This window comes from Triturus cristatus, chromosome 8 (genome assembly GCF_964204655.1).
Source record: "Triturus cristatus chromosome 8, aTriCri1.1, whole genome shotgun sequence".
NCBI lineage: Eukaryota > Metazoa > Chordata > Amphibia > Caudata > Salamandridae > Triturus > Triturus cristatus.
In genome coordinates, this window is record NC_140591.1 from 19,450,380 (window position 1) to 19,467,533 (window position 17,154).

Consider the following 17,154-nt stretch of genomic DNA (forward strand, 5'->3'; position numbering starts at 1 on the left):
TAAAAGTGCCATCTTCAGAGCTGGTATCCCGTACACATGTGCTTCGAGAGCACACCCATCCCTGGCACCGCCGACTCTATAAGGGCCCCCTTCAGTAAAGGTGCCATCTTCAGGGCTATGATCCTGTACACTTGTGTTTCACATCACACCTCTCCCTGGCACCTCTGACTCTACAAGAGCCCTCTTCAGTAAAAGTGCCATCTTCAGAGCTGGTATCCTGTACACTTGTGTTTCACATCTCCCTGGCACCTCTGACAAAGGGCATTCCCCAGTAAAGGTGCCATCTTCAGGGCCAGGGTCCTGTACTCTTGTGTTTCACATCACACCCCTCCCTGGCACCTCTGACTCTACAAGAGCCCTCTTCAGTAAAGATGCCATCCTGAGGGCCAGGATCCTGTACTCTTGTGTTTCACGTCACACCCCTCCCTGGCACCTCTGACTCTACAAGAGCCCTCTTCAGTAAAGGTGCCATCCTGAGGGCCAGGATCCTGTACTCTTCACGTCACACCCCTCCCTGGCACCTGTGACAAAGGGCATTCCCCAGTAAAGGTGCCATCTTCAGGGCCAGGGTCCTGTACTCTTGTGTTTCACATCACACCCCTCCCTGGCACCTCTGACTCTACAAGAGCCCTCTTCAGTAAAGGTGCCATCCTGAGGGCCAGGATCCTGTACTCTTGTGTTTCACGTCACACCCCTCCCTGGCACCTCTGACTCTACAAGGGCCCTCTACGGTAGAGGCTCCAGCGGCAGGCAGTGGCCCAGGGGGAGGCTGCTGACATGTGAGAGGCAGGCCCAGCACAGGATGTGGTTCCGCTGCGGGAGGTGAGAAGCTCTCTGCAGAGCTCTCCTCTGCCCTCAGTCTGCAGTGAGGGGAGGAAGAGATGGCGGAGGCCGCGCTGCCCCTCTACACCCAGGTCTGCGGTAAACTGAGGAGCCGGAGCCCCCGCCCGCCTCTGGAGTCTCTGCTGTCGCTGGGAGTGCCTGAGCACAGGGCGTGAGTGCACCCTCCTACCCCTTACTCACAGCAACAAGGGAGACCGGGGGAGGGGGGGAGGGGTCGAGGCTGGACCTCCAGTTCAACGTGGTGGAACTTGTCGGTATGTGACTGGCCCTGCCCCAGCCTTGCAGGTCAGCACTGACATGGGATTGATTCGCTTCCCGCTTCATCACCCTTTCAGGGGCGCTATCTTGACATTTGACTGTCTGCATCACAGTCCAGCCCGACATGTCATTCACCAGGTCCTACGAAGGCTTCAAAACATGGGCCTGACATCTAACTGACTTCCCCAGATCTGCCGGCCTCTCAAAGACACTGGGCTGACAGCTGATGGACTCTGCCCCAGCTCTGCCAGCCTCTCAAAGACACTGGCCTGATATCTAACTGACTCTACCCCAGCTCTGCCAGCCTTCCTCGGGCACTGCGCTGACATGTGACTCATCTAGCGCTGAAAGTATTTCAGAAGCACTGGGCTGACATCTAACTGACTCTCTTCCAACTCTGCCAGCCTTTCAAAGGCACTGGCCTGAAAGTGATCTACCCCAGCCCTGCCAGCCTTTCAACGGCGCTAGCCTGACACGAGCGTCTCTGCATTAAGATCTATCAGTAGTCAGATCTAAAATGTGACTGACTTTCTCCAGTCCCCTCTGCCTCTTATTCGATTAATACCCGCGTTCCACGTTATGCTCTGTTATGATGTCTTTACAGTTATGAATGCATGTCTTTTCTTTCCCATCTCTCTTTATCCGTATTTATTTATTTGTTCTCATTTCTACTGTTTGGTCGGCGAAAAAACAGCTGTTTTATTACCATCTGTATTTAAATCATACATGTGGATTCGCACTTCTATTTGTGTAGAGTTTTATTGAGCAAATGATAATCTAAGATGCAATCTTGAGCACGTCATCGCCAGCCCTGGTGCCCTCTGCAGGTCACCCTGCACCCTGTCACTGTTCTGCACATGCCATGCCCTCCGTGGGGCGTTGTGGACACGCCTGGCAGCCGGAGAGAGGCTGAAAGGATGGAACGGCTCCCGCCTTCTGACGTTATCAACAATAAATACCGTCATGAAAGGCATCGGTGTGCATCGGTGTGCATCGGTGTGCATCGGTGGTGTCACCTTCCTTCTTGCACGCCTGGTGAAATGTCGCTCCTCTGCACGAGGCCGGCCGCCTCTTTAACTCTGTTACCTTTGAACTTCTTCCTCTGAAAGGTCAGGCGCGCTCTGATAAGGGTGATATAAAATGTATGGTTCATATATGCTTATTAATCACATCGCTAGAGCTCGTTCCAGGGGCGCTGCATAAAACATAACCTGCGCCGTAAAGCGCCCATTCATCTCCACGGGGCTCTGGGCGCTATATGACCGATGGGTAACGTTTCATTGGAGTGCACGCAGGAAGATGAACGGCTGAGTGGACCCCCAGGATCTCCAATTGTGATCTTGCGGCCAGACACAGACCCCTGCAGCGCGTGCTTGAGCCCACCGAGCCCTACATACTAAACCACAAAGCCGTCGTTAATAGCGACTTACAGCGACATTCTTGAACGTCTTTGCCCCAAACTCGCAGCTTCTCATTGGTGAGTTTATTCACAAAGGACAGAGTCCAGGAGGTCTCTTTCACAGAAAGGGAAGCGAGAGGGGGTTTTAACTGGCCAGGACCAGGAGGGCGGGAGATGGTAGAATCGTGTATTATACGGAATAATACACCCCCTGCCGCAAGTCCCCTCCGAGTTCAGTCCTCTCAGGAGACGCAGCATCAGCCACGGAGCCTGCTCCTGGACTCCTGCAGCCTGAATTTGAGTCTGGGTGGCAGGGTGTGCATCCGTCCCGTTGGTCGACACACAACCGCCTCCGTGAGCGGCCATTGGCAATCTGCTGTATGTGGTGTGAGTTCAGGGGCGGCTTCAGGGCGGAGCAGCCGGTGCAGACGCACCTGGCACTGACCTTCGGGGTGGGGGGTTTGTTTTTAAATTAACATAGGGGTTTAAAAGGATGGTCTGTAAAGTTCTTTTGTTTTCAGTTTTCAGGATCAATAAGCCGTCAAGATAACTCTGGTGATCAATGTTCCTGCTGGGGAGAGATCCTTTGTCTAGTGGTGGTCTGCCTGTAGGGCGGTGGGATCTTCCGACCCAAGGGCCTGTATCCGCCATGAGAGAGCCACTGCGGGAGATTAGACCTGCTCCCAGTGAAGTCAGGGGTCACTGCGCTCTAATTGAGACTAGAGGGGTCATTTACCGCCGGTGTCCGGTGCCACAGCAGCACCGGACCCTAGGGTGAATCACCAAGTGCTGCCCTTTACCCCCTGACAGTCAGAGGGTAGTAGGGCGAAAACCTCTGAGGCTTACTCAAGTGTTAGACACTCCGGGCACAGCAATAACCGAATGACTGAATGTCCAGTTTCTGCTTCACCCCAGAGAAGGAAGAGCGCTGTAACACTCGAAGAACTAAGCATACAAAGAGAATCCTTTCTAACCAGAGAGGTAACCCCGAACATTGTTACAGGATTTACGCAATAGGGCCCTGGTTCAAGGGAGTAGCCAGAAAATTTAAATACACCCCACTTGAAACAAAGATCTTAGGGCACAGTTGCTTGAACAGGAAATACCTTTGAAAAACAAGAGACAAGAGGTGTTTGGCAAAACAGGAACAGTTTGTGTAATTAAAGATTGAGGCTGGGAGATCAGTTAGAGGCACAGGGGCAGATTTACAAGCCCCGTACGCCACTTTTGCGCCGCCGTTGCATCACTTCTGTGACGCAGCGGTGGCGTAAAGCCAGCAATGCTGCGGGGTATTTACAACGTGACGCATCTAGGGAGATGCGTCACGTTGTAAAGCCCTGCGCCACATGAAAACTGCATCAGGTTTCATGTGGGCGTTTTGGGGCAGGGGGGGCGTTCCGGTGCAGGAACGCCTCGGAAAAGTGGCTGAGTGAAATCTACAAGATTTCACTCAGTCAGTTTTCCGACCCCCCTGCGTCAAAACCTTGCGCCTTCTTGAAGCAGGCGTAAGGCTTGACGCACCATGTTACACATAGGCAGGGTTGGCACAGTGATGCGACACAACTCCAGCACTGCGCCAACCTTACGGCAGCAGCTGCGACACGCATCTGCATTTCCTTGCGCCATGATGCGCTGCATTGTAAATGCGGCGCATCCGTGGTGGCACAAGGATTGAGATGCATGTCGCAAGTTTCCTGGGCATCTGATCCTTGACGTCCCCCGTCGCAGCCACATCACCCCCCACCTGAGAGGCCTCCACTGGCTCCCTGTCAACAAGAGGATCATCTTCAAGCTCCTCATCCACGCACACAAAGTCCTACACAACACCGGACCAGCGTACCTCAATGTACGACTCAGCATCTACACCCCGCTCCGCCAGCTCCGCTCCGCCGACCTCGCCCTCGCCACAGTCCCTCGCATCTGGAAAACCACCGCCGGCGGCAGATACTTCTACCTCGCCGCCAAGACCTGGAACACTCTCCCTACCAACCTACGACAGACCCAGGACCTGCTGGCCTTCAGATGACTTCTCAAGACCTGGCTCTTCGACCAGTAGCGCCCCCTCCCAGCGCCTTGAGACCCTCACGGGTATATAGCGCGCTTTACAAATGCTTGATTGATTGATTGATTGATCCCTGATGATTCGCAGGGATGCGCCAGGAAACGTAAATCTGCCCCACAGTTTCTGAGGACTGTCTCAACTTACATTCGATCTGAGATGAGCTGCAGTTCATTGCAGGCCGTAAACGGGTCCGGTGACCCTTGTATGGTAAGGAATGGAAGTTGCTGGCTTTGGAGTCATAAATTAATTGTTCAAAATAAACCAGATGGGTCTCGACCTTGCATGGAGTGGACACAACGTGGCCAGTTGGTAATGTGTCCAGATGTTCGGCACGGGGAGCGTGTGATCACTGCATATAGTGTGTGTGCTGTGTTCTAATTGGCTATGTGTTCCTAATTCATGTGGCATCTGACTTTATAGTGTTTTAGAAGCATGCGTCCCTCTCCGGCCATGTGTGCTTTATTGGGACCAATGTTTTTTTTTTTTTTTACTGAGGTTTATATAGCGCGAACATGACCCGAAGGTATCTGGTATCAGAGCGCTTTACATAGCACCAGTTGCATTACATGAGGGCACATTCATTTTTGTTAGGCACGGGGAGATTAAGTGATTTGCACAGGATGTTCAGCGTCATTGTCGAGACTCAAACCCAGTTCCCCAGGTCCGAGGTCGACCACCCTAGCCCCAGGGCCAACTCCTCTCCCCTTCCATGGCTCATATTGGTATCGCTGCTCCTGACTGTGGGATTGATATGGGATTTCTTGTTCTTGCATCTGTCTCATCGCTATGGGCGCCCGAGTGCTGGGTCCCAGTGCTTTCCTGACTACATATTTGCGAGTCGGGTTGATGTCGAGTTCCCAACAGGAACATTTGTTAATAAAGACCTGAATTTGTTCACGTAAATAAATGTAGTGTATCTTAAAGCAAGTCATCACGCATCTATCTATTCATCTTTTCATCCTTCCAACCACCTGCTGACATCCACCATTTCATCCTTACATTCTTTCATCCATTCAATCTTTCAACCATCTTTCAGTCTGTCATCATTCCATCTGTCTGTTTAGCCATCCATCTTCAAACCTATCAATCAAGCCCATCCATCCATCCACTCATTATCTCATCCATCCTTTCACTTGTCCATACCCCCTTTCATCCATTAATTGTCATTCATTCATTCAGCCATCTATCCATCCTTTTCCTCATCCATCCACCTTTTCACTCAGCCATCCATGCTATCACTCGCCTATCCACCCTTCGACCATCTATCCACTCATCTATCCATTCACACTTTCACTCATCCATCCTTTCACTCACTCATCCACCCAACCTTTCACACATCCGCCTGTCCAACCTTTCATCTAGGCATCAATCTACCCTCCTTTTCATTCATCCATCCACCCATTCACTCATCCATGGTGACATCCATCTTTTCTCTCTTCCATCCATCTATCCATTCATCAATCCGTTCATTCATTCATCCATCCTTTTACTCCACCCATCCATTCAGCTTTCACTCACTTATCCATCAATTCATCCATCCACCCCCTTCCTTTCACTCATCCATCCTTAAATCCACCCTTTCGCTCATGCATCCATCCATCCGCCCTTTCACGGAACTATTCCATCTATCCCCTATTCCTTCCTCCCTTCCCTTCCCTCACTCCTCCCTTCCTCCTCCACCCTTTGCCTTTGTCTGCGCTACTCTCCCGTGAGGGTGAGGGGGCGAGCAGCTACTGATCGAACAGCCAGGTCTTGAAGAGTCTCCTGAAGGACAGCAGGTCCTGGGTCTGTCGTAGGTGGACAGGGAGGGTGTTCCATGTCCTGGCGGCGAGGTGGGAGAATTATCTGCCGCCGGCGGTCGCTCTGTGGATGCGTGGGACGGTGGCGAGGGCGAGGTCGGAGGAGCGGAGCTGGCGGTTCGGGGTGTAGAAGTCGAGTCGGTGGTTGAGGTACGCTGGCCTGGAGTTGTGGAGTGCCTTGCGTGCGTGGGTGAGGAGCTTGAAGGTTATCCTCTTGTTGACGGGGAGCCAGTGCAGGTCCCTCAGGTGGGCGGTGATGTGGCTGTGGTGGGGGATGTCGAGGATGAGGCATGCGGAGGCGTTCTGTATGCGTTTGAGTCTCTTCTGGAGTTTGGCCGTGGTTCCCACGTAGAGGGCATTGCCGTAGTCCTTGCTGTTGACGAGGGCCTGGGTGACCGTTCTTCTGGTTCCGGTGGGGATCCATCTTTAGATCTTGTGAAGCATGCAGAGGGTGTTAAAGCAGGAGGAAGAGATGGCATTGACTTGTTGGGTCATTGACAGAGGAGTCCAGGATGAACTCCAGGTTGCGTGCGTGGTCGGTGGGTGTCGGTGCAGTTCCCAGCGAGGCCGGCCACCAGGAGTCATCCCAGGCAGAGGGGGTGGACCAGAGGATGAGGACCTCTGTCTTGTCTGAGTTCAGTTTCAGGCAGCTGCTCTTCACCCACTCAGTGACTGCCTTCATCCCTTCGTGGAAGTTGGTTTTGGCAGTGGCAGGGTCTTTGGTGAGAGAGAGGATCAGCTGGGTGTCGTCGGCGTATGAGACTCTCTGGCTTCTGTCGGTGAGGAAGGAGGTGATCCAGTCCAGGGCTTTGTCACGGATCCCTGCGTTGTAGAGGCGTGTGCGAAGGGTGTGGTGGCAAACGGCGTCGAAGGCGGCCAAGAGGTCCAGGAGGTTGAGGGCCGCGGTTTTGCCGTTGTCCAGCAGGGCCCTGATGTCGTCGGTGGCGGCGATGAGGGCAGTTTCGGTGCTGTGGTTGCTGCGGAATCTGTATTGGGACGAGTCCAGGGTGTAGTTCTCTTCGAGGAATTGGGTCAATTGTCTGTTGACTATCCTCTCGATAACTTTCGCCCGGAACGGGAGCAGGGAGATGGGCCGGAAGTTCTTGAGGTCCTTTCGGTCTGCCTTGGGTTTCTTGAGCAGGGCGTTGATCTCTGCGTGTATCCAGCTTTCTGGGAAGGTGGTGGTCTCGAATGAGCTGTTGAAAATCTTACGGAGTTGGGGTGCGATGATGGAGCTCGCTTTGTTGAAGATGTGGTGGGGGCAGGGGTCTGATGGTGAGCCGGAGTGGATGGTGTTCGTGGTCTTGATGGTGTCTTTGTCATTTATGTGGTTCCAGGAGGTCAGGCCGCCAGTGTGACTGGGGCGGTGGATCTGGGGTGTCGGCGGCTGTTGGAGAGGTCTGGGAGCTGAAGCTGTCGTGGATGTCTGTGATCTTGCGTTGGAAGAAGGTTGCTAGAGAGTCGCAGAGGTCTTGTGGCGGTGGGACGTCGTTGGAGTTGGAGCTGAGATTGGCGAGTTCCATCACGATGTTGAAGAGCTCTTTGCTGTTGTGTGCGCTGTTGTCGATGCGTTCCTTGAAGGAGGTCCTTTTGGCCGTTCGGATGAGTTGGAGGTGTCTGCTGCTGTAGTTCTTGAGGGCTGCCTGGTTGTTCGGTGTTTGCTCGTGGTGCCATTTCTTCTCTTGTCTTCTGCAGGTCTGCTTGGATATCTGGTGCATCTGTTTGAGGGTTTCTTGATTGGGGCGAGAGTTTTGGCGCAATCGTTGATCCATTGCCTGAGGTTGCGGGCGGCTGTGTCGGTGTTGGTGTAGTCGGCTGGTGGGTTTCGGGTGAGGGTGGTGGTTAGCTGGTCTCCGGTGACCTTGTTCCAGCTGCGGTGGGGGATTCTTTACTGGTGGTTGTGTACGGTGGTTTTCATGAAGGCGAAGTGGACACAGTGGTGGTCGGTCCAGTGGAGTTCGGTGGTGTGGCTGACTGAGACATGACTGCTGGCGGAGAAAATGGAGTCGAGCGTGTGTCCGGCGGAATGGTTGGGTGTTGTGACGAGCTGTTTGAGGCTGAGGTTGGTGAGGTTGTCCAGTAGTGTGGTGGAGTTGCTGTCGTTGGTGTTCTCAAGGTGGAAGTTGAGGTCTCTGAGGAGGATGTAATCTGTGGAGGCTAGGGCGTGCGAGCAGACGGCGTCTGTGATGGAGTCGATGAACTGTGCCCGGGGTCCGGAGGGTCTGTACACAAGGGTTCCTCTGAGGGTGGTGTTGGGCTGGATGTGGATCTGGAAGTGCAGGTGTTCGGTGGTGCCTACGGTGTCCTCGGTGTTGGTTGAGATTCTGAGGGTATTTCTGTGGACAATGGAGATTCCTCCTCTCGGTCTGTTGGTGCAGTCCCTGCGGGTGATCTTGTAGCCATCCGGGATGGCTATGGCAACGTCGGGCGCTAATGAGGTGTTCATTCAAGTACCATCAGGAACGCGACGCCCGGGGAGGATGAATCGAGCAGGTCCCAGAGTTCAATGGCGTGCCTGTGGACGGAGCGGGTGTTGAGCAGTATGCATCTGAGGTGGCTGTTGCCTACATTGGTGGGGGGGCAGGATGTGCTGGTGTACACTTGCTGGTGAAGCTGCAGTTTCGGCAGGTGAATGGTCCGTGGGTGTACTTCGGGGAGGCCTGGAAGCAGGCGGTTGATCGGCCGGCGTTGAGTGCGTGGAGGTGGTTGGTGTTGTACCGGCGTCTGGTGTCTTGGTGCTCGTGAGGGCCAGGGGGTCGCTGGGCGCGTTCCATGAGCGGACAGGTGCAGATGGGCGTGCCTTTGGCGCGCCAGCAGCGCGCCCACTGCGCGACCGCACATCGGTCGCCATATAAGTAGAGGAGGGGGGAGAGGCTTGCGGCTGGGAGGCAGGAGCGGGGCTGGAAGCGGCGGGAAAAATTAACGTAGAAAGAGCATTAAGGGCAGCAGGGGAGAAGGCGAGAAAAAACCAAGAACCAAGCCAGGCCAAGAATGGGAGCAAGCAGGGAGGAGGCTCGAACCCTGCCTTGTCTGGACTAAAGCTGAGTGCTGTTAGGCGAAGCTGCGGGAGGAGAGTTGATCTCTGACCGAGGGTCAGGGGTCTAGCTCCTAACCAAAGAGACCCCAGTATGGGATACTTATCTAATGAAAGAAGTTGGTGGGATCCCTGGAATCCAGAAGTGGGACTTAATAGGAATCAGCCAATTGGCAGCCGCCTGGGTAATTAATAGACCAATGACCTTTAAGGCACTCAATGTAGAATAGCCTGTAGTTTCGGCAAGCCATGGCAGAGCCTATCCCATGCGGCCCTGAACTCCAAGACTTATCCCCATTGGAGGACAGGATTGTCTCTGGACCTTTGCTCAAGAAAGCAGTATGCCTAAAAAACAATAAACAACCCGTCGGACCCTTGAGTGTGAAAGAGTCTACTGGCCCAAAGGCTGAGGACTGGGGACTTCAGATGTCTTTGGTGCCCATACCTGGGTATTCCAGTAAAAGGCACAAGACATTGAAAAGACCCACTGTCCTTTGAGCTGCCAGTCATGATACAACTTTTCGGATGCCAGGGGTGCCCACAGGTCCAGGGGCAGGGTGTCTGGCCACTGAAGCTACAGCCAGGACAAAGCCAGGAACACTACATCACCTCTGATTGTTTTGGGTGCAGCTGTTGACCTGTGTATCCTCCTTGACATTGCCTTGCCTCTCCCTCAAGGGTCCCTGTTTCATGGATCTCAGCTTTTCTGGTCGCCAATGTTTTGTTTCACTTTGTGCTGTATTTGTTTGTGCTGTGTCCCCTCCCCTCTTCACATTGTTTTGTTCTGATTTCTCAATAAAGAATTGGGAAACACAAGAAATGCACACCATGGCACCAGACAGAGGTCAGGAGGGAAGGGAATATTCAAAGATGCAGGTCAGCAGAGCCCTGTGCGGCCTCACACAAGAACCTCCCCAGTTTTACTCCATCAAACGCATGGAGTCCAAAGTAGATACTACCACGGACACGCGCGGACCTTACACCCACCCATGACACGCACAAAGTGTACCTGCCGCTTCCATGAATATCCTTCTCATAAGAAAATAAAGGGACTGAGGGCATCAAACTCTGCAGGGTCATTCTGTTGGCCAACTTATCACACGCCTTTCATGAATGACATAGTGTGTAGTGGACATGGTGTGGGCCCTGCCAGACAAGGTGTGGGTCCTACCAGGTGTAATCTCCCTTTGCAGGAGTAAGGCGTGGGTTTTGTCATGTGCCTCAGGGTGTGGCGGGGGCTCTACCTGCCAAGACTCTGGTTCTTATGCCCGGCGTCTCAGTTGTATGTAGGAACAACAGAGTCCTTTACCACGCATGCTGGTACTCTGCAATATTTACAATGAATGCGTCTTTACCACGTGTTCCTTTATCCTGCGTAACATTACAACGCCTTGCCTTAGGGAAAGCGCTGGACTTTGGAGCAGTATAATTTACTATTGAAACTCCAGCCTGCACAACAGTAGGGAAAGCGTTGGGCTTTACACCGCTTTCCTTCAAGCCTGCCATTGTAATGATGTGCATGGTAAAGGAATGCATGGTAAAGATGCATTTGTTGTAACGCTTGTGTAGTAACTGCAGCACGTGGTCCACGCCGCGCTGTAAACGCTGCTTCCCGGCATCTCCCCAGTCATACTCATGCCTTCTACCCAGCTCCATGGCCATGCTCACCTTACCGGCTCTCTCTTTGCACCCACAGGCAGAAAGCTCTGGCAGCCACTGGACGGAAGAGCAGCGAGGAGGCAGCCGCCTGGTGAGTACCAGGATTTACACTCATTTCTTGGGCATCAATTTCCGTGTCAAGGACCGAAACATGTAAACATTCATGTCAGGGTTTTCTAACGTTGTTAGTGGTAAACTGTCCAGTGATTAAAACCAGCATTATATTGCATCTTCTAGGAGTTACTAATGTTGTTTAATTGATGACGGTGCTAATAAATGTAAGCAGGGGTGGAGTCACTTCCAATCTTTATTATTGCCTCCTTGGACATCTAAACGCGCGATTAAAATAAACACTTCGGGCCTGATTCAAATGTTGGGGGAGAGGAAAGTCCATCACACAGCGGCGGACTTCCCTCCCCACCAACATTATGGTCCGTCCACCAGATTTAGAACAGGACGTAGATGTTTGACGATAGCGGAACCTACTAAATAATATTTTTTAATAATTACACCAATAATATTATTTTAATGTACATTAATATCACTTTTAAAGTTTAATCGTTTAAAGTAAAATCATTTAAATGAACTACCCATGTTCAAGCCCTAATAACTCTTTACTGCCCCTTAACACTACCCATCCCTGAAGTCTAAAAATGTCTTACTACCCTTAAACACTACCCATTTCTGAATCCTAATAACTCTTTCTGCCCCTTAGGACTACCCCTCCCTGAACCGTAAAAGCTCCTCACTCTTAAACACTACCCTTCCCTAACTACCCTTAAAAATAGATCTTAAATGAAATTGAAAGCATATACTTATATTTTAAGTTACATATTTTAACATAATAATGATATTAAATATTTTCCCTTTTGTATTAACAAAACGTTAACTAATTATATAGCCCCCCCCCCCAACCTTAACATTAAAATGTGCACACTTCAGATAACCTTGCTGCCTAAACCCATGACGAGGCTGATGCTCTGCGGAGTGGTAGGGGGCTGTCTTTATGGTGATGACATCCGTATTTCACAGACAACAGCGACATACTTGTTTCAGTGCTTTTATCACGCAAAATGTAATGGTATAAAACACCATATTTTACAGGGAACTGTGAAATAAGGATTTTTATTTTTATATTTTTATACCACTCTTTTTGTGCAATGAAAGCACCAACACTTGTCATGCGTATGTATATGTATGTATATATCATGGGGGTTATTTTATTCAGCCACTGCCCAGCAACACTCACCAGAGCCTACAGCATTCTGGGAGCTGTAGTTGTGGCAGAACTACAGTGGAGTTGCACACATGTGACCGTGGGTCAGCGGATTTCCGCCAATGGCAGTGACTCTGGACAATGAAAGGTGGGGGTGGAGTTATCTCTTGCAAAGCAGCAGCATCTGAGGAAGGCCGGAAGGCCGAAATGCATTATGCACACGCTGTCATCAATCAATTAAAGATCTTCCAACGTTACCCCTGGTGTGGCCTCTACCTGTTCTCGATGGAGTAGGAGTTTCTTTGATGTTTTCGCGTCAGCCAGAGACGCGTGAGAGGCCCCGTTACGACAAGAGGCCGGGGCATTACTGGCATCCGCTGCGTGCAGCTTTTGTTTGATTCAAGGGATTGAATTGACTCCGGCCCGCCCCGAAGTATATGCCTGAACCCTGGACTTCTGCGAGATGCAGCTTGTCATTGACATGGAGACGGGTTCATTGTAACTCCATTTCATGATCCGGACGGCAAACGTGCAACGAGGCTGGAGCGCTAAAGGGGACCAGAGGAGGATCGGCAATTCTTTCTTTTTTGCAAGACTCTTGATTTGAACACTCCGCACCGTTCCAGGATAAACCCTACATTCATGGGGGTTATTTTATTCAGCCACTGCCCAGCAACACTCACCAGAGCCTACAGCATTCTGGGAGCTGTAGTTGTGGCAGAACTACAGTGGAGTTGCACACATGTGACCGTGGGTCAGCGGATTTCCGCCAATGGCAGTGACTCTGGACGATGAAAGGTGGGGGTGGAGTTATCTCTTGCAAAGCAGCAGCATCTGAGGAAGGCCGGAAGGCCGAAATGCATTATGCACACGCTGTCATCAATCAACTAAAGATCTTCCAACGTTACCCCTGGTGTGGCCTCTACCTGTTCTCCTACCTACCTGTTCTCGATGGAGTAGGAGTTTCTTTGATATATATATATATATATATATATATATATATTACCTACTGGCGGTCGCCAGTAGGTAGTTATAGTTAGGACCACGTTTCCATAGGAAAACCTCAACATTCTATTTTGAATAACTTTGGCGCCGGTCGACGAATCCTCGCGAATTTCTCAAAATAGGTGGGGCGCTACGCTCCGCTCCTACCCTGAAAGTCTCGGGGGGATCCGTCAAGCGGGGGCTGAGATAAAAGGGGGGTCCCAAAACGCGTTTTTCCCATGCATTTTTCCATAGGACCTTTAGAACGACCTACAGCCCGAACGGCTGAACAGAATTACTCAAAATTTGGCAGAGAGGTAGTCCTCAGGTCAAGGAAGTGCCTTTTGTAGGTTTGGTGTAAATCTGTTCAGTAGATTCTGAGAAAATAGCCTTTAAATCAATATATATATCTGAGCCCGCTTACGGTACGCTTACCGTACGCTTACGGTAAGCGTACGGTGGCGTGCGCGAGCGCGATTCTGATTGGCTCTTAGATCTTAGTAAACATTCGAATCGGCCGAAACCAGGAAGCGGCGGCCGCCATTTTGTGTATTTCACTCTGAAAAAAAAGAGTGAAAACAAAGTAAGGGGGCAATGAGGAGAGTTACAGACCCCCTAACAATTGTAAGGGGGTCAAAGAAGGACAGAAAAGTACAAAAAAAACATTTATTGATTTTAAAAAAAATCACGGGGTACGCGTACGGTAAGCTCACGGTAAGCGTACGGTAAAAAAAAAAAAAATAAATAAATGAAAATCAGATTTAAGAGTTTAGAAATTAGGGAGCTCTAAAAAGAGCTGTTGTGTTTATGGAGTCATTTTTTTAGTGGTACTTACAAGTAAGTACCGATGCAGAGTCTAAGGTTCAAGAGGAAGACTCTGTTCCCTTCATCATTGAAGTGCACACCATCTCCTCTATAAATGTCTTGCATGTCGTAACGCAAGTTGTTGTGGTAAATGGCACCCATACCATAGTCACGGAGGAAAGCAGAAACAGATTTGTTGACGTGCTTTCTTGCTTTGTCAATCTGTGGACAGAAATGATTGGACCAGTTCCATTTTTGCCTTTGGCATATGTTGGAAAACACAAAGGCAGTTTTAGGGAAAAGTGTAAACAGTTGTGCAAAGGTGTCCTTCATAAGCATTTCCAGACCTACCCCAGTCAAAGTGCCTAGGTCATTGCCACCACAGTGCACTATTATGAGGTCAGGGTGTTGGATTTGCATGAAGGATTTCACCAATGGCATCAATTGGTGCCACTTTAACCCTCTCTGACCAATCCATTTAATGTCTACATTTGGCAAAGCAAGGTCTCTCACCATATCTGTTTTCTCTGCAAACTTTTCACTCCAGAAGACATAGCTGTGCCCTACAATCCACACTGTGAACATCTTCAAAGGAGAACTGGATGCACTCAGGAGGTGTCTTTCAGTAGAATGGCAATATGAAAATAAAGACAGTTTGGAAATGGAGGCATACATATTTTTTACAAAACAAAAAGAACTGATTGGCTGTTTCATACCATTCTAGAATAAAAAATAGGCTGTATGTGAAAATTAATAGAAGCATGTTTTGTATTGGTACAAAAAAATGTGTAACCAAAGAACAGTACTATGGATTTGCAGTTAGGTTTGAAAAGTCAAGCACTCTTGCTCTGTGGAATTGAAACATTGTGTGTCGAACTTCTGACCTAACTGCACACAGCAGTGTTCCATGAGCTGTTGCTATGGTAGCAGGCAGAAGTCAAGTTGGGGGAAGGGTACTAGGCAGAAGTCAAGTTGGGGGCAGGGTACTTTTGGAAAAGGGTTGGTTTTCAACCAATAGAAATGTGTCATTACATTTGAAAAAAAGGGGGAAGCACTGAGATTTGAAACTTACATGTATATGTGTGGAAAAATAGAGGGAAAGTTTGCCATTATCTGGTTCTGCTGAGAGGAGAGAGGTGTACAGAACAGAGATCCTGGCTCTGATAATCTGCTGTTTGAGTGACACATTTCTTTCACAAATAACTAAATTTAAAGGTGAGTTTACAGTTTGAGAGGGGATGTATGTGGTAACTTAAGAAATGAATAATAGAAATGGGAATTGTTTTTGTTGTAGTTACACATGGTGGATTCATAATGTGTCAGTCTGTAAAAGAGATTTTCACTTGGCCCGAAAAAAAAAGAGCAGTAAGTGTGCTTTCAAATTGGCAAAGAAATTTCGTTTTGGCACTTATGTGAAAACATGACTCTGTGTGCATAGAAGAATTATAGGCAGAAATGTATTGCGTCTTGCTCTGGTGATTTCACAGTTGCAGTAGATGGAAAAGAGGAGCGAATTTTTGGGGGAAGAAGCAGAGGCTTAGCACACACCCATGTGCTTGCCATGTATAGTCATGCACAGTAATTAGAAGCGGGTGGGGTTTTCAGGTTTAAGTCTGTAATGCAAATACATTCAGCATCACTAAGGCTGGTTGCCCCTGCTGGAGTGTAGGCAGTCACAGAGAATACACACGGTGGTGGTCTGAAAAAAAAACAGCTTGGACATGTGCATTTAAATAAATTTAAAAAAAAGGTTTCAGAATGTGTCAGTCTGTAAAAGTGATTTCAAAGTGTAAAAAGAGATTTTCACTTGGCCCGAAAAAAAAAGGAGCAGTAAGTGTGCTTTCAAATTGGCAAAGAAATTTCGTTTTGGCACTTATGTGAAAACATGACTCTGTGTGCATAGAAGAATTATAGGCAGAAATTTATTGCGTCTTGCTCTGGTGATTTCACAGTTGCAGTAGATGGAAAAGAGGAGCGAATTTTTGGGGGAAGAAGCAGAGGCTTAGCACACACCCATGTGCTTGCCATGTATAGTCATGCACAGTAATTAGAAGCGGGTGGGGTTTTCAGGTTTAAGTCTGTAATGCAAATACATTCAGCATCACTAAGGCTGGTTGCCCCTGCTGGAGTGTAGGCAGTCACAGAGAATACACACGGTGGTGGTCTGAAAAAAAAACAGCTTGGACATGTGCATTTAAATAAATTTAAAAAAAAGGTTTCAGAATGTGTCAGTCTGTAAAAGTGATTTCAAAGTGTAAAAAGAGATTTTCACTTGGCCCGAAAAAAAAAGGAGCAGTAAGTGTGCTTTCAAATTGGCAAAGAAATTTCGTTTTGGCACTTATGTGAAAACATGACTCTGTGTGCATAGAAGAATTATAGGCAGAAATTTATTGCGTCTTGCTCTGGTGATTTCACAGTTGCAGTAGATGGAAAAGAGGAGCGAATTTTTGGGGGAAGAAGCAGAGGCTTAGCACACACCCATGTGCTTGCCATGTATAGTCATGCACAGTAATTAGAAGCGAGTGGGGTTTTCAGGTTTAAGTCTGTAATGCAAATACATTCAGCATCACTAAGGCTGGTTGCCCCTGCTGGAGTGTAGGCAGTCACAGAGAATACACACGGTGGTGGTCTGAAAAAAAAACAGCTTGGATTACGGTACGCGTACTATAAAAAAAAATAATAAAAAAAAAAAAAAAACTGGAAATAAATTTTACATGTTTATTTTAAAAAATATATATAAAAAAAATATTTAAGGATTTTAAAAATTTAAGCATAGTCTTTATAAAAGATAAGAAAATTAAATTAAAAATATGTTTGAAAAAAATGAAGAATAAAAAAAAAAATAGCATATAAAAAACCTTGCAAATTCACTGAAAAAACCATGGGTTTCACACACGTTATATTTAGGAATTAGCATTTAAAAAACCTTGCAAATTCACTGAAAAAACCATGGGTTTCACACACGTTATAGTTAGGAATTAGCATTTAAAAAACCTTAGAAATTCACTGAAAAAACCATAGGTTTCACACACGTTATAGTTAGGAATTAGCATTTAAAAAACCTTAGAAATTCAGTGAAAAAACCATAGGTTTCAC

The 17,154-nt window shown here is 48.9% G+C and overlaps 1 protein-coding gene across 1 annotated transcript in view; it reads left to right on the forward strand.

Annotated features, from left to right (window-relative positions):
• Window positions 1-856: 856 nt before the first annotated feature.
• Window positions 857-17,154, forward strand: part of UBASH3A (ubiquitin associated and SH3 domain containing A) — a 234,285-nt gene continuing 217,987 nt past the window's right edge. The window contains exons 1-2 of the mRNA XM_085620748.1: window positions 857-994; window positions 11,092-11,145. Coding sequence (XP_085476874.1) covers window positions 882-994; window positions 11,092-11,145 — 167 coding nt within the window. The 5' untranslated portion in view covers window positions 857-881. The remainder of the gene's footprint in view (window positions 995-11,091; window positions 11,146-17,154) is intronic.